The following is a 16,175-nucleotide window of genomic DNA, read 5'->3' on the forward strand; positions in this document are numbered from 1 at the left end:
TACTACCTCTATTTATTTTGAATAGAAATAGAAAAAAATTCTCTTCTTGTACTGGCAGCACTGGTACTAAACGGCATCTGTCAGATTGTGAATTTTGTAAACGTCGTATTATTGTTGACATATTGTAACTGCAAACTGTAAACTGAATCCTTATCCCTTATCACACATGCTTTTAAAAAGCATTTCTAGCTAATTTTAAATTGAAAAACAAACACAAAAATGTCGCTTAACACTGGTAATTAAATATGTGTTACGTACATTTATCCCATGATTTAATTTCATATTCGGACACGTACCGGCTGGTATTACAATATTTTGTTTTGATCAATTATTTTTTCAGATGGGTCGAAAAATTCAATTTCTAAGAATTTGGTAGCAGGGAAAGACGAACAAGAATCCATTTCGAAAATTTCATGTAGTACTTCAAATAGTAACCAAGTTATACTAACAGAAAAGTATAGCACTTATGGGAGAGAAATATTCTACGTACAACCTCCAGGTACCAACTGTTCATTTTGTAGCATAGTAACTCAAATTTCACATTTTTCGTGATATTTTATTTTTTATTTTACATTAAATCCCTCCCCATTGTGGTCACAAAATTCTAGTTTAAGTTTAAACGCGACGTTCGTTATAATAAAAATACGTGTTCATAGATGGCGTTAATTCATATTATTTCATTAAAATACGCTTAACAAGTTATGCTTTACAATATTAAAACAATTTTTTATTTGAGCATATACATTCGCAATATGAATATGAAAAAATAGTTTGGTCATAGACATATGAATATTAGTAGACCTGCCCTAAGTGATTAAAAGCGTATTATCCCCACTCCCCATACCGGTTCCATTGAGCCGGCTGGGCTCGCGTATGGCCTCAAATGAAATTTGAAAACGTGACGTCATCATTCTTGTGCGAACTATGGTCGAGGCATCATCGGTTCATTTTACGAAATAACACGGCAAAATTTTGACTTGTACTATGAAAACTGGTAAAAATAGATGTGAAAAAAGAGAATAAACCCAATTGTCGTATTACATTCCATATATAAGCATTATTTTACTTTATTTTAAGCACATTCACATCGTATAATATGAATCAGTTGTTACTATCACATCGAGAAACGTCTGGACGCGAAACACAAAGCTGGTTGGTTGCTGGGAAGTAAATTATGAACATTTATAAAAGTGTCTTAACTAAATACTCTGAAACTAACTACGACTCTGAAAATAGAAGCTGCCTTACTTTGCCGAATTTGGACTTCGCAAATTTGTTCATAACGTGGCGAGTAATTTGCGCTCCCATGTAAAAATGTCTATTCATTCAAAGCAGATTTTACTTTTAAGAAGTAAATGGTGATATTATAATGCGAGATGCCTATTTACTGTCAGATTGATTTATTGACGAATCACAGTCAGCTTCACTCCCTTCGTTCTTCAACAGTTGATTTTACCCCTCGCCCATATCTTCTCGTCTATTAATTCCTATGTCTGTGAGTTTGGTCCGTTTAAAAACTCAATTCCTTCAAGAAAGGCATACAAATACAATTAAATTAACGCCATCTTTGAACATGTAGATTATAACATACATTTACCCTAGAAAACCATTCAAACCAATGACTAACTAAAATACCCTGAGATTCAAACCAACACACTACCGCCATCTGTTGAATGTTATCTACACTTAGGACAGGTTCTATCGCAGAACTTGAAATCAACTTTGAAATTTGATGAATTGTTCAAATTCTTTGAAACAGCCCGTCCACATTCTTTTATACATTTTTTGACAAGAGCGGTAACAGTGTTGCCAGATGCACAGTTTTTATCATGTTTTCATGGTTCCTTCCCAACAAAATCTTTGTCAATAAATAATACAAATTTAATTTAATTACAGTGGTGCCTCACACAACGAACGCCTCGCACAGCGAATGCTGCACACAACGAACTTCCTTTTCGTTCATTTCACGATTCATACAACGAACTTCGCTTCACACAACGAAGTCGCCCGATCTTCTACGATCACTGCCGATTAATTGCATCCTCCCGCGCAGGCAGTCGTTAGACTCGTTAGTCACTGCGTAGTACGCTTAACTTACGCACGTATCGCAGCAATCGTTCTTCATTACGAATTAAATCGCACACGTATCACGGCAGTCGTCCTTTTAAGATAAACTCAACATTTTTTTTATATGATGGGTTCTAAAAAAAGCAGGAAGGTGATTTCTCTTGAAATGAAACAGGAAATAATTAGAAGGAGTGAATGTGGGGTAAAACAGTGTGACCTCGTCAAAGAGTTTGGCCTCAACAAGACCACCATTTTCACCATTTTGACAAACAAGGATGCAATAAAATCAGCCAAAGTAGCCAAAGGAGTATCAAAACTATTTAATGAAAAACATAGATCTTCAATCCACGAGGAAATGGAGAGGCTATTAGCGATTTGGATTAAGGACAGGCAGGTGAAAGGTGACGTAACAACCCAAGATATTATCTGTTACAAGGCCAAGATAATTCACTTCTGGCCCAACAACAGGACAATGCTCAAAGGGAAGCGTCATCTGATAACGGGGAGCAACAATCAAACAATCAACCAATTCCAACTGCTGACATCAAGAACATCCTGGTCAAATGGAAAGCAGTTCAGGAGTTTACCAATGCCCACTATCCGGATTCCGCTGAAGCAAACAGGATCAACGACCTGTACTCCGATACTCTTGTCCGTTATTTCCGGCAGATGTTGAAGAAAAGAGAGAAACAAACGACTTTGGACAGGTTTTTCACTGCACCATCGGCGGAAAATGGATGAAGATGTGCAAGATTCGATTATTTCTTAAAATTAAAAAATGTGTGTTTTTTTCATTATGTTTTTAGATGTATCTAAATAAAAATAATAACAAAAAAATTATCTTTTTTTTATGTCATCTTACCATATTTTATGCTACAGAACGAATTATTTTTTTTAACATGTATTGTTATGGGAAAACGCGTTTCACATAACGAACTTTTCGCATAACGAACTTGCTCCTGGAACGAATTAAGTTCGTTGTGTGAGGCACCACTGTACTATATTTTGTAACATTACTGCCTACTTAACTTACTGTAAAATATATAGAAATAATACTTTTCAATAATAATGAGTTATGGTAGAACGGATTATATTTATATGGGTGTTTGTTTTTTACTTATAAAACAGTATTTTTTATTTTATTTAAAAAAATATGTAAAATGATTGTTGAAGCAATATACATAATTTTTTTTTCTCCACTGCTCATCTCAATAGGGAATTCCTGTCTCGAGATATAGGATTCAAACACTAATATTATCAATATTATAAAGACGAGCTAAACTAAACTTGATATTGAAATTATTTTTAATAATGTAATCACATTGGCCATCGTTATTGAAGATTTTTCATAAAAAGAAATACGTTCACTTTTTTGTTATTTGTTTTTGGGGTGTTGCGCTAACTCCTTCTTTAACCAACGTTTACAGTGTCCATCATCAGGGCAGATGTGAGGTGATGATGGACACTGCAATGCTGTCCGAAACGTTGGCTAAAGAAGGAGTTAGCGCAACACGGCATAACACCCCAAAAAAAAAAAAAAAAATACTTTTGCCGTGAAAATCTTAAATCATATTAAACTTTCACTGTTTTGTTTTTTTTTCAAAAATAAACCACATGGAAATAAATAATCGTCAGTTGCAAAAGGCGCAATTGAATCTCTCAAGTTAAAAGAATTTGAGGTGAAGATTGTTTCATAAAACTGAGGTTATAACCGAAAGTGGCAGGTTTAAGAGACAGGTCAAACCAGTAAAAGACGAGACCAAAGACAGAGATCGAAATCATTGCCACGAAAGGCGTGAATGACGGACAGCAAGCAGCTAAAGAAAAGCACCATTCAGAATCGAAATATTTTGAAATGGCAATTACATACCTTTTTTAGTAAAATGACATCTGAATAGCCAGGTACTACCATCTCCCTTCAGCTTCACAACATACCCCAATTGGGGATACCATAACCCGGTTGGGAGCAGTTGGGACTCTTGTGGAGTATTCACATAAAAATAAGTGATTATTCTTTCTTTTCGAATCTTCCAGACCAAAATGTGCTCGTGGCAGTAGCAACTGAAACCTCGTTAGCAGGAAATATCCAAGATGGCTTCAGGAAGTTCTTCCAGGAGATATTTCTACCACAGGGCTACCCTAACAGCGTCAGTTCTGACTACACACGGTACCAGATATGGGACACCGCCCAGGCTTTCTGCAGCACTATTACTGGTAAGTTATGGGTTTTTACTGTAAAGTTTTCTATCACAGTAGTCATTTCCACTAGCAATAACAATAATTAGAAAAAGGCACTATCTATCCTACATATTGGAAAAACTGACCCAAAGCTTGCATACAAACTTAATGGAACACCTCTAAAAGCAGTGATGTTACAACAAAACCAAGGATTTACCACATCAGAAGACTTGAAATGAGAATCTCATATCGCTGGGATTATTGCAGGAAAGCTTTCCTTGACCTAACACCGGACATGATGTTAAAAATATATAAAATACATGTGCGACATCCTGGAATACGCTTTCCAAATATGGAGTCCGTATTTTGTGAAAGATATAGATCTAATGGAGTGAGTACAGAGACGATTTACAAAAATACCAAGTGCCTTGATAAACCGGCAATATGAAGATGGACTCAAGGAACTAAGATTACCAAAAGAAAGAAGAGAAAGGGGTGACTTGATTGAGACTTTCAAAATTTTATCTGGACATTAAAGTTGCCCTGGTATTAAATAAATCTTCATAGAACAAACTTCCACAACATTCTTCTAATACAAACCAATTTAAAGCTCAATTCGATTCTTACTTGGAGAGAAGGATTAATTTATTTTAATTATTGAAGACAGTATTAGCGATTCTTAAAACGAAAATTTGAAACAGAAAAATATACGGCTGTATCTAGGGCTTGAAAACCTGAACTTTGCCGGGACGCTGTTCTACCAACTTAGCTAATGGGACCCTTCGGTCATATTTAACTGTCTCATACTTTGAATAAGAACTATCAACATTATCTAAATTTTCTCACTGCACATTTTTATTGGCTGCCATCTTTATGTATGTGTTCTAGATGCGACCGTATCTTTTTCTGATTTTGGTGTTCCAAATTTTCATTTAAGAATCGCTAATATTGTCTTCAATAATTAAATATTACAATTTGAGGTTTTACTCACTAACTTATTTCAAAAATAAATATAAAAAATCTCATTTTAAATTTAAAACAACCTAATACTGTTAAATTTACTGTGAAATCAGATATGAGCAAATCGCAGTAATAAAAAAATTAAGCAATAATACTAATTTATTGAACATTACACACCACAGATCAAAGAAAAGATACACCTGCCCATAAGGGCGAGGGAAACAAACCAAGTTGTGCGAAGCGGGTGAAGTGCACAGACATAGGAATTAATAGACGAGAAGATAATGGCGAGGGGTAAAATCAACTGTTGAAGAACGAAGGGGGTTAAGCTGACTGTGATTCGTCAATAAATCAATCTGACAGTAAATAGGCATCTCGCATTATAATATCACCATTTAGTTCTTAAAAGTAAAATCTGCTTTTGAATGAATAGACATTTTTACATGGGAGCGCAAATTACTCGCCACGTTATGAACTAATTTGCGAAGTCCAAATTTGGCAAAGTAAATTTCTTCTGTTTGCAGAGTCGTAGTTAGTTTCAGAGTATTTAGTTAAGACACTTTTACAAATGTTTCATAATTTACTTACCCCAGTAAACAACGATGAGCACACTTGAGAATCGCTACATTGTGATGTGATAGTATATGTTTCTAAAACTGATCCATATAATACGGTGTGAATAAGCTTAAAATAAAGTAAAATAATGCTTACTTATGGAATGTAATACGACAATTGGGTTTATTCTCTTTTTCACATCTATTTTTACAAGTTTTCATATCACAAGTCAACATTTTGCCGTGTTATTTCGTAAAATGAACCGATGATGCCTCGACCATAGTTCGCACAAGAATGATGACGTCACGTTTTCAAATTTCACTTGAGGCCATACGCGAGCCCAGCCGGCTCCAATGGAACCGGTATGGGGAGTGGGGATAATACGCTTTTAATCACTTAGGGCAGGTCTACTAATATTCATATGTCTATGGTGAAGTGGCATGAGCGTGGCCCTTTAAGTGATGAATTGGATGGTCTACAGGCAACTCGCATAGTATAATCACTATTTAGTCTTCGAAAATAAAATCTGCTTATGAATGACTTTTCCTTTTTACAATGGCTCGTGAATTGCTTGCTGCATATACATGTAATTGGGAAAACCAAATCAGGGGAAAAAAGTTCAGCTTCTATCCAAAATTTAATATAAATTAAATATATATTCTAGGACGTAACACAAAGAGTAACTGTGATGATGTTATATCTAGATATATGCTAAAAGATCAATCCGTGGAAATTGTGACAAACCAATTTGTAAACTATTTTTCAGACAGCATTTCTTCAATGGTACACAAATGTGATTTTAGGGCATCAAATATCGTCCCGCTAGAATTGCAACATAGCTTATATATACCACGAGCGTCACTCGCAGACATAGTGAGCATAGTGAAGCTCCTCAAAAATTCAAAGTCTCCTGGCATAGACAACATACGAATGTTTGACATAAAAAGACACATAGATATCCTAGGCCCTATATTAACACATCTGATTAACATAATTTTAACTCAGGCTGTAATACCGGATGAGCTGAAGTGTAGTATTGTCAGACCTATTTACAAAAGTGGAAAACATACCGATATAGGAAACTATAGACCGATTAGTATACTACCAGCTATAGAAAAGATTCTCGAAAAATACTTATCTTTAAAACTAACTAAATACTTGGACTGCTTTTCTATAATAGATCCCAATCAATATGGTTTCCAAAAAAAAAAAGTACCGAAATGTTACTACAGGATTTTTCTAATTTTATAAATAATGAATTGAATAACAAAAGACATGTTTTGGTACTGTTCATAGACAATTCTAAGGCATTTGATACTATAGATACGACGAAATTGTTAAATATTTTGGAGGCAATAGGGGTAAGAGGAAATACACTCAAACTATTCAAAAACTTTTTAACCAACCGCAAAATCAAGGTAAAAATATCAGATAAATTTAGTGAAATAAAAAATGTCAAAACTGGAGTTCCACAGGGGTCAATTTTGGGACCAACATTTTATATTATCTTTGTATCTCTTATGACAAAATTTTTTTCGTTTGTTAAATATTATGTATACGCTGATGATACTGCACTTGTCATATCCCATGAAAATTTATCTATTGCAATGAAATTGTTGCAGCAAGACTTTATTTCTTTATTAAGGTGGTCACATGATTATGGTTTACTAATTAATTCTAAAAAAACAAAACTGATGCATATAAGATCACCACATGCCAAGTATAGCGAGGCACCTCTAATCATATCTCACTTTTTTGACTGCATTCACAACAATATCACACAGCCCTGTGCGTGTACAAATATCGAACTGGTTAACCACTATGTCTATCTAGGAGTTACAGTAGATTGTAACATGAAGTGGGATGTACACATTTCAAAACTGTGTAAGCGCCTTCGGTCTATTGTAGGAAGACTGTATAAAATAAAATATTTTGTGCCTTTAAAAACTATGAAATTGATTTATCTGTCTCTTGCAGAATCTACCGTAAGATATGGGATAACTTCATGGGGTCAATTGTGCAAAACCAACATAAATCATGTACAAATGATTCAAAATGCCATGGTAAAGTTGTTAGTAAGCAAAACCGTTTATAACCAGAGGAGAGACATTAGTATTATGTATAAATCAATAAATGTATTACCGATTCGTGCCCTTATGTGGCAAAAAATTGTATTACAGCATATATCTGACAGTCCGTATAAAACAATGGTGGATCATGTACACAATACACGTTTCATACAAAATAAAGGAATGAAAGTACCTGTGTTTCAAAACAAATATGAAAATATCAAAGAACTCTTGAATACACAATACCTTTAATTTTTAACAAATTGCCATATGAATTAAAAGAAAATTGCTCCATTAATAAATTCTCTTTAATATTAAAATCATGGCTACTAAGGAGTAACCTCATGTATTAAGACTGTTTTTTTCCCCACAACACTGTTTCTGTATTTTCAAATTTAAGGTATAACACAATTTTTATTTATTTTTTTTTGGTTTTTTTGTAGAAATGTATGTATTACTACGCTAAAGCGTTGATGATTATTTTAATTTTATGTACTATACTATTATTATAGGTGCAACTAATCTCCTGCTGACAAGCTACTTGCAGTAGCTTAGCGGGTATAAATAATATTGTATGTAATCTTTATACAAATAAAAAAAATAAAAAAAAAAAAAAAAATAAAAAAAAATAAAAATATATATGAATAGTAAAGAAGTTCTAAGGACGGGTTGTTTCACAGAATTTGAACAATTCGTCAAACGTAAAAGTAAAAAAAAATAAAAAAATAAAATAAAATAAAATAAATAAAAAAAAAGACTCTTTTAAAAACATTTTACAATTTACTCACCCCAGTAAAGAACACGTGAAAGATAAGTAAACGCTCGGGTGGTCTAATGAGAAAAAATATTCAGGCCGTGCGCAGAAAATTCCCACAACGGACTGCGCTGCAAACCGTTACCTTACTTTAGTGAACTTTCTTTTCAGCGCATTGTCTTGTTATATCGATGTGCGCTTGCCGGCGGCAGTGTATGAATTTTGTAGTTCATTTAAGATATCCCTCCTGGTGCCAAAAAGATTGTCACATGGTTTGTCTCCAGCTCGTTGAATTGATACTCAGATTTGCATTGGAGCATGACTGTGTCTTCTGACATCATTGTTTCACACGTTGAACTTAAATTACAATCATTACATATTTATAAGCATTAATTCTATACAAATAAAAACAAAAACAAGTTTTTCACCATCTAACGTATTTATTTTTAAGATAAACCTTAATACTCATTTCCACTAGCAGAATTATTTCAGACCTGATTGTGTTACACAGAGTCATTAACAACTTAATTGATAGTCCTGCCATCCTTGCCACTATTAAACTACATGTGCCGACTAGGAATACAAGACAAAATATAACATTCTTCTGTAATACATACTCGACCAACTATCAGACACACTCACTGATCAATAGGATGCATGATCTGGGCAACAAGTATGGGGGTGCTATTAATTAATTTATTGACTCCATATATAGAATTAAGCATAATCTACACCAACACTTTGTTGAATCCTACAAATTAGAGTAGCGTTGGTAAATCAGTTTTAATGATTTGTCTTATATGTAGTGTTGTTGTAATTTCTTTTTTACTTTATGTTACTCTTACGTTTTACTAATATTGCTTCATATTTTTTTAACATTTTCTCATTATACTTGTAATCACAATTTTACAAGTGTGTATTTTTTACCTTCTTTAAAATGGATTACATCTATTTACTGTCAATATCTCCTGTATAATACATATTCTCTTATTGTACCGTATCATGTATCACTTCTATGTAAAAGCCTTTTTAGGCGTATATATAAATAAATAAATAAATATATAAATACTCCCCATTGAAGTTCCCGAAACAGGAAGCCGGTTCCTATTACTGATGCATCTAATTCCATACACTTAAAAAATACATACAAATAGAATAATATACAGTAAATCATGAATATAAATGCTTAAACTTAGTTTAATCTTTAATAGGAACTTTGGCGACGCACGCTGTGATGAAGGGGGTGGGGGTGGGAGATGTGGAAGCCACCCCATTGGCCGCCACCATCACCTGGGTCCTGAAGGAAGGCACGGGGAATGTGGGAAGGATTGCTTTTGCCTGGTGGAAAGGGTACGCACATGCACTTCCTAACAATAAATATTTAACACTCATCATGAAAAAAAATTCTTTTCAAAACCCATGTTCAGTCCTCAAAAAGACCTTTCACACAGCATCCCCAAGATAACACAGGCCGCGAGGGAAATTTTTTTCCTCAGGGCTTCCAATGTGGGGTAAATGTTAAAAAAAAATCTTTCTTATTTTCCCAATAGAACTTCCTTGGACGCCGACAGTAAAAGATGGAGACTGATGGCAGATTGTTTGAATGATTCAGCCATATGCCTAGAATTGGCTTTACCTTTGTTTCAAGGGTACACAACCCACGTCCTATGTGTTTCCACTGCCATGAAATCTATTGTTGGAGTTGCAGGTAAATAACACTATTATTCAAAGTTGTATTTTATATTATTTTTTAATGATAAACTAATGTTTATAAGACAAGGTTTTATGCATAGCATAAAGGGTAACAAATAATTATTAGCAATAATTAGTCAATAATTAAATATTAATACAAATTGAAAATATCTCCGGAGTAAAAATAAATGCCGCCAACGGGAATTGAACCCGTGCCTTCTGATGTCCGGTCAGGTGCTTTGTATCCACTCTATATCTGTATGTCGGCTTCGGCTTAAGCCGACATAGCTCAATTTCGGGCAACTAATTATTGCTTATAATTATTTGTTGTATTTTCTAGGTTAACACAAATATTTTTTGCTCAAAATGCTGATAAGCAGCTGTAAAACATAGCATTTTAACATGGTGATCAGGATGGTTAGGTTTCAATCAATTTGTGTGTTTAAGGTGGAGCAACGCGGGCCGCTTTAACTCAGCATCAAGCCATCAGAGGGAATCTGGCTGATGTGGCGGCAAAAGATGGTTCCCAAGAAACAGCGGTCAATCTTATCGCCTCGTTTGTTGCCATCCTGATCATTTCATTGGTGGGAATGTAGGTGATTATAGATGTGCCGTAAATACCTATGTTTACAGAAAACCATTTATAAATTCATTTCATTTATCAATAATTATATATTCATTTCAGAAACGTCTGGCCAGTATTCTTCATCTTTACAGCAATGCATATCATTTCAAACTATCGTGCGGTATCTTCTGTTTGTCTACACACCTTCAATTCTACAAGGTTTCTGGAGACTGCCCTTTTCTTCTTGCAATATGAAATAATTTTGCCTCCAAACCTCGCTAACTCTATGGAACCTGTATTTTTCTTCAAAAACCGCCTGACTGGTAAGTACAATTCTTCCAGTTAAATCCTTTCTTCCGACAAACATTCCTAGCAACACAAAAATATTGATCAAATTAGTATTATAATCAAATTGGATTTCTACGCACTTTCTAGTAATGAAAATAGGAAAGTACTTCTTAGTAATATTGTGATGACATTGGGTAGGTACTTGCAATCATTCCACTACCACCCACTACTTGACACTGGCTAGAACACTCGTATGGTGAAGTCATTTAAAAAAAAATAATAAACATTGGTACTTATTCTCTGGTAATATGATTTTCATTCATATTATGGTTCCATTTTCAAATAATAATTGGACAAACAAAAGCAAAGTATTTTGTTTTGACAGGTGGATTATGGCGGGAAAAAAACAATTTAGGCCAGAAAAAACAAGGAGGGATAAACAATAGTTGGAGGTTAAAAATTAATACGCTATGGAAATGATAACAAAACTATTTAATAAATGCTTTTTGAGAAGATATCGAGAAATACATCATTATTTTTATCTAAATAACTGCAAACATGAATAAAAATAATCACATATCATCGACGACAATCCATCACTGCGTAAATCATATTTGGCCACTTTTCAGGAGAGACAAAAAACTGACAATGATTTTACCCAAACGAAAGACAATTGAGATGCGCGGTAATTCTATTTTCATTGTAAGTCTATTCCCTTACATTGAAAGAATCCTATATTAATCTAATCAATGTAAGTTTTATTACTGCCGTCAAATAGCATTGCAGGACGACTTACTCGGTGATGGATTGCCGTCGACGATATGTAGGTAATCTACTGTTCAAAAACCATTACCTATTTTTAATACGAGTTTGTTTTTACAGATAAAAAAATATGCGGTTTCAAGATCAAAGTTGGAGGTTCTCTCAAGGCTCTAGTAGCTTCCGGAACGGTTACCCTTGACAATTTGAAAGTAGCTACAGACACATTCCAAGACTCGAAATATCTGATAGTCTTTGACATGAAAAAAAAATGCATTCACATTGTTTTGGACGATACGGCAGATTCAGAAGACATTCTTTGCGGATATTTTAATGCAGTAATATTTGGTATTATAGTAAGCACCATCAAGAAAGAGAAACTGGTAAGCTTTTGAAATTTTCTGTCAATTGCAAGATTCATAAAACTGGGGCGGCTCTGCTAGGCAGGATACGCAGTGAGTAATCAAGATAGCCAACCAACAAAGAGAATTCTTCAAAATAAATAAACCTGCAGAATAAAAGAGCATTGGGAGGCCTAATTATTATTATTATTTAAATTAATGAGCAGGCAGTATTACGCTGATGCGCTCGTTTCTAATTTCACAATAAGTCAATCCTTTCTTCTCTCCAAAATGAGAAACCATTCGAGCGTTAAATCGATTTATATTTGTAGCGTCAACTACTCTACTCTACTACTCTATTGGCAAGTGTTTCCTAGTATGGAATGCAAAAGGTGTTTTATTAAATTTTTCAGTATCCACGGAGATTTACATTTTATATTGGTTGTGAAAATTTCTGGAATACCGGGGCAGCTATAATTTCCAGATAAAAGTCTCAATCAAGTCACCCCTTTCTCTTCTTTCTTTTAATGTTCGTAATTTTAGATCCTTGAGTCTATATTCATTTTGCTGGTCTTTCAAAGGTCTTTATATTTTAATCGTCTCTGTACTCTCTCTTATATCCTTAGCAAAGTATACCCTCCATATTTGGAAAGTATATTCCATGATACACATATGTATGTACAGGACACATATGTTTTCTCAATCCCAGCGATATGTGGTTCCCATTTCAAGTCTTGTGATATGGTAACTCCTAAGTCTTATTGTAACGTCACTGCTTTTAGAGTTGTTCCATTAAGTTTGTATGCAAGCTTAATGTTAGATTTTCCAAGTTATAGGACAATGTATTTTTCAACATTGAGTTTTAGAAGCCAATCCTTTGTTCATTGATTAATTTCATTTAAATCGTTAAATTAGAAGGCTGAATAGTGTGAAAGCCTACATAATGTGGTCAGTGAAGAATAAGTTTAAGTGTTCCTTTTCTGGTAGATAACATACAAATTTATTGTAATTTTTGCAACACAAGATTAATTTAATTAATTTTTCAGTTGATCACACTGGAAGATCCAAGTGGAGAGAAGTCTCCCTCCAATACCTCGTTCCACAGCGTGTGTGACAGCATGAAAGACGTCCACAGTTCTGAGGAAGATTCCAATAACTCACCTTCGCGAGAGGTCTATAGCGAAGTAAAGAAAGTTACTAATACGGAGTGGGAGAAGTTTAGTACTGGCCTGAAAATTTCGGGTAGGTTTTCTTACGATGTTATTTCCTTTGTGATAATAACCCTTTAACTGATCTCGCGATGTTAAAGATATATATATATATACATATACAGGGTGTACGGGGGTAAAGTGCACTAACTTCGTGAGGTGATTCTACATGATGGTAGGAGTAAAAAAGAGAAATAATATTTTCCATAATTCTGACTTTTTTCCATCCAAAAAGACATACCTACTAAAAATCCTTGGTGTGAGGTACAAACTTACCCGCCAAATTTTTTGGGAGCTTGCCGAGAGTGAGTGTGGCAACGTTGCATATTTGAGATTGGCCCGTATTCATGGAAACCACAGGTAAACAATAACATAAGACTGATAGTTTGACGTTTAAAAAATACTACAAAATCTATGTTTTAAACCAAATTCAAAAAGAGAACTGCACTAAAATAACAAATTGGTTATTCCCGACGCATGGCAGGTGCATTTCCATCATGTAGCCCATACACATAATGAATGTCTGCCCGTCCTTCGTGAGTAAAGCCAGCCATTGTCACAATAATTAAATAACAAAATTACGCACAAAAGAAACAATTAGGTAAGTCTACAACTAAATAAACACCATGTTAAAAGCAAGTAGGAGAAAACACGCACGGAATAAAGATGTTTTTTTAAGTCTTAATAAATGCACACTAGATAAATGCACACTAAATTAACAAATTTTGATTAAAACAATCAAGTTTTTAAAGTCTAACACTGTTTAAATCAAGTTCATTAAATTATCAGATCTACTTTGCGAAAAATAAAAGTTATTGACACAAAGCACGGCAACTAAAGTTGCTTTCAAATTCAACACTGCCGCACACGGCGGACCAGTTTTACTCTCTTTTACCTGAAAAGTACCCATAAACGTTGGAATTTCGAAAAAAGTTATTAATCTTTTATACTTGTACTATCATGTAGAATAACCTCCCGAAGTTAGTGCACTTTACTCGCGGACACCTGTATATGTATTATATATTATTGCCACTTCAGTAACAAATACTTATGTATATCCCATGTGTGGCCGGTGAGATTGCTAAGCTACCGAAAACAGAAATTTGCCGTTAGATTTTTAGTTGATACTTTTAATTTATTTTTTTCTGTTGCAGGATGGAACTTAGAGAAAAATTTGATCATTTCTCAAGAATGGAGGGCCAGCTGGAAGTACGAAGTCAAGACATGAAGCCAATTGTGTAATAATGTGATACACAAATCAAAATCAGTATAAAACAATGACATTACAAAACTTATAGACACGTTATAGAGATCTGAAAGTGGCTTACAAAAGATACGGTAATTGCTGTCCTTTCGATTTATGTATGTAGTACTAAACTGCCACGCGTCACGTGAGGTTGTGTGCTATCTCTAACCAAATTCGTATCTGATGAGAAAGTTTTTTCATTACACGCCCAACACTAGTAAAAGCCAGGGAATAAAATTTCATTCGTAAATATGTACACGAAAATAATACAATTATTTATATTGTTTCCCGAAGATTTTAAGCACAATTAGAGAAAGTGAGATGGCAAACGTAGGTAGCAACACAAAAGTATAAGGACAACCTTCTGGCAGTAGGACATCTCATACAGCGTTCCATATTCTCTTAGTGTAAACGAGTAAGGGTATTGTCATCTCTATCATACTCTTGACGTAGAATCTAGTATTCGGCGCAATTTTTAAGTACATAATTATATTTCATTTACACGCACATATTCTTTGAATGTCTATACATATTTGTCGTATATGCATTAACATTTGAATTAAGAATTTACTGGAACCGTAACCGTGTTTGTTACTTGCCACATTTTATGTTAATTTTGTGAGACAATGCGAGTCTATTGTTTAAATTGCCTATAAATGTTTGTAATGTCATTAATACAGGGTGTCCGGGAGTAAAATGCGCTAACTTCAGGGGGTGATTCTATTGGTAGTACAAGTAAAAAAGATATATAACTTTTTTCGAAATTCTAACTAAATATTTAAATAAATATTCTTCTGTGGAAAAATATTTTTGTATGGTAAAATAAACATTGGAATTTCGAAAAAAATTTTTTTTTTTTTTTTTACTTCTATCATGTAGAATCGCCTCCCGAAGTTAGCGCACTTTACCTCCGGACACCCTGTATAATATAAATAATTTCAGAAATTTAGAACTGAAACTAATAAAGGATCAACCCTTGAACACTGAACGTTCACCAGTGACAAGATTTTTTCCCGTTGACAAACCGATAGTGCACTGATGACATTGGAATTTTTTGTGACGCTATTTAAACCTCGCTACCAGAACGCTATCAGAATCGCTTGCGCTTGAAACACTTTAGAGTTCATTTCAGTTTAGCCCCTCAGGAAGGATCCGGTGTTCCAGAGGTCAATAAACATTACTTGTCTGATCATTAACATTTATCAATCTAAAATATATTATATATAATTAATAAAAAAAACTATTTGGTTGTAAATAATAATGTAAAATGTATTTCAAAATACCAATTACACAATATTTTTTATATTTAATACAAAGTGATGATTTCGTTCAACGATACAAATGAAGTTTATACACAAAGTTGAGAAACGTGGCAGATAAGTTAGAACAATAGATAATAAATTATTCTATAAAATAATATTGAAAAATATACAAACAGACGACCATACAAGTTATTGCACTATAACAAAACAAGATATTCCAATACTGCGATA

The 16,175-nt window shown here is 34.0% G+C and overlaps 1 protein-coding gene across 1 annotated transcript; it reads left to right on the top strand.

The window, feature by feature from the left end:
* Positions 1-66: 66 nt before the first annotated feature.
* Positions 67-15,893, top strand: LOC149421968 (RUS family member 1). Its single transcript, XM_089634190.1, has 10 exons — positions 67-235; positions 341-499; positions 4,102-4,281; positions 9,795-9,933; positions 10,134-10,291; positions 10,723-10,867; positions 10,961-11,163; positions 12,011-12,270; positions 13,275-13,470; positions 14,591-15,893. The coding sequence occupies exons 1-10, from the start codon at positions 220-222 to the stop codon at positions 14,662-14,664; spliced, it is 1,530 nt and encodes a 509-aa protein (XP_089490316.1). The 5' UTR covers positions 67-219; the 3' UTR covers positions 14,665-15,893.
* Positions 15,894-16,175: the final 282 nt, after the last annotated feature.

This window comes from Hesperophylax consimilis, chromosome 8, assembly GCF_061612785.1.
Source record: "Hesperophylax consimilis isolate HC1 chromosome 8, BYU_Hcon_1.0, whole genome shotgun sequence".
NCBI lineage: Eukaryota > Metazoa > Arthropoda > Insecta > Trichoptera > Limnephilidae > Hesperophylax > Hesperophylax consimilis.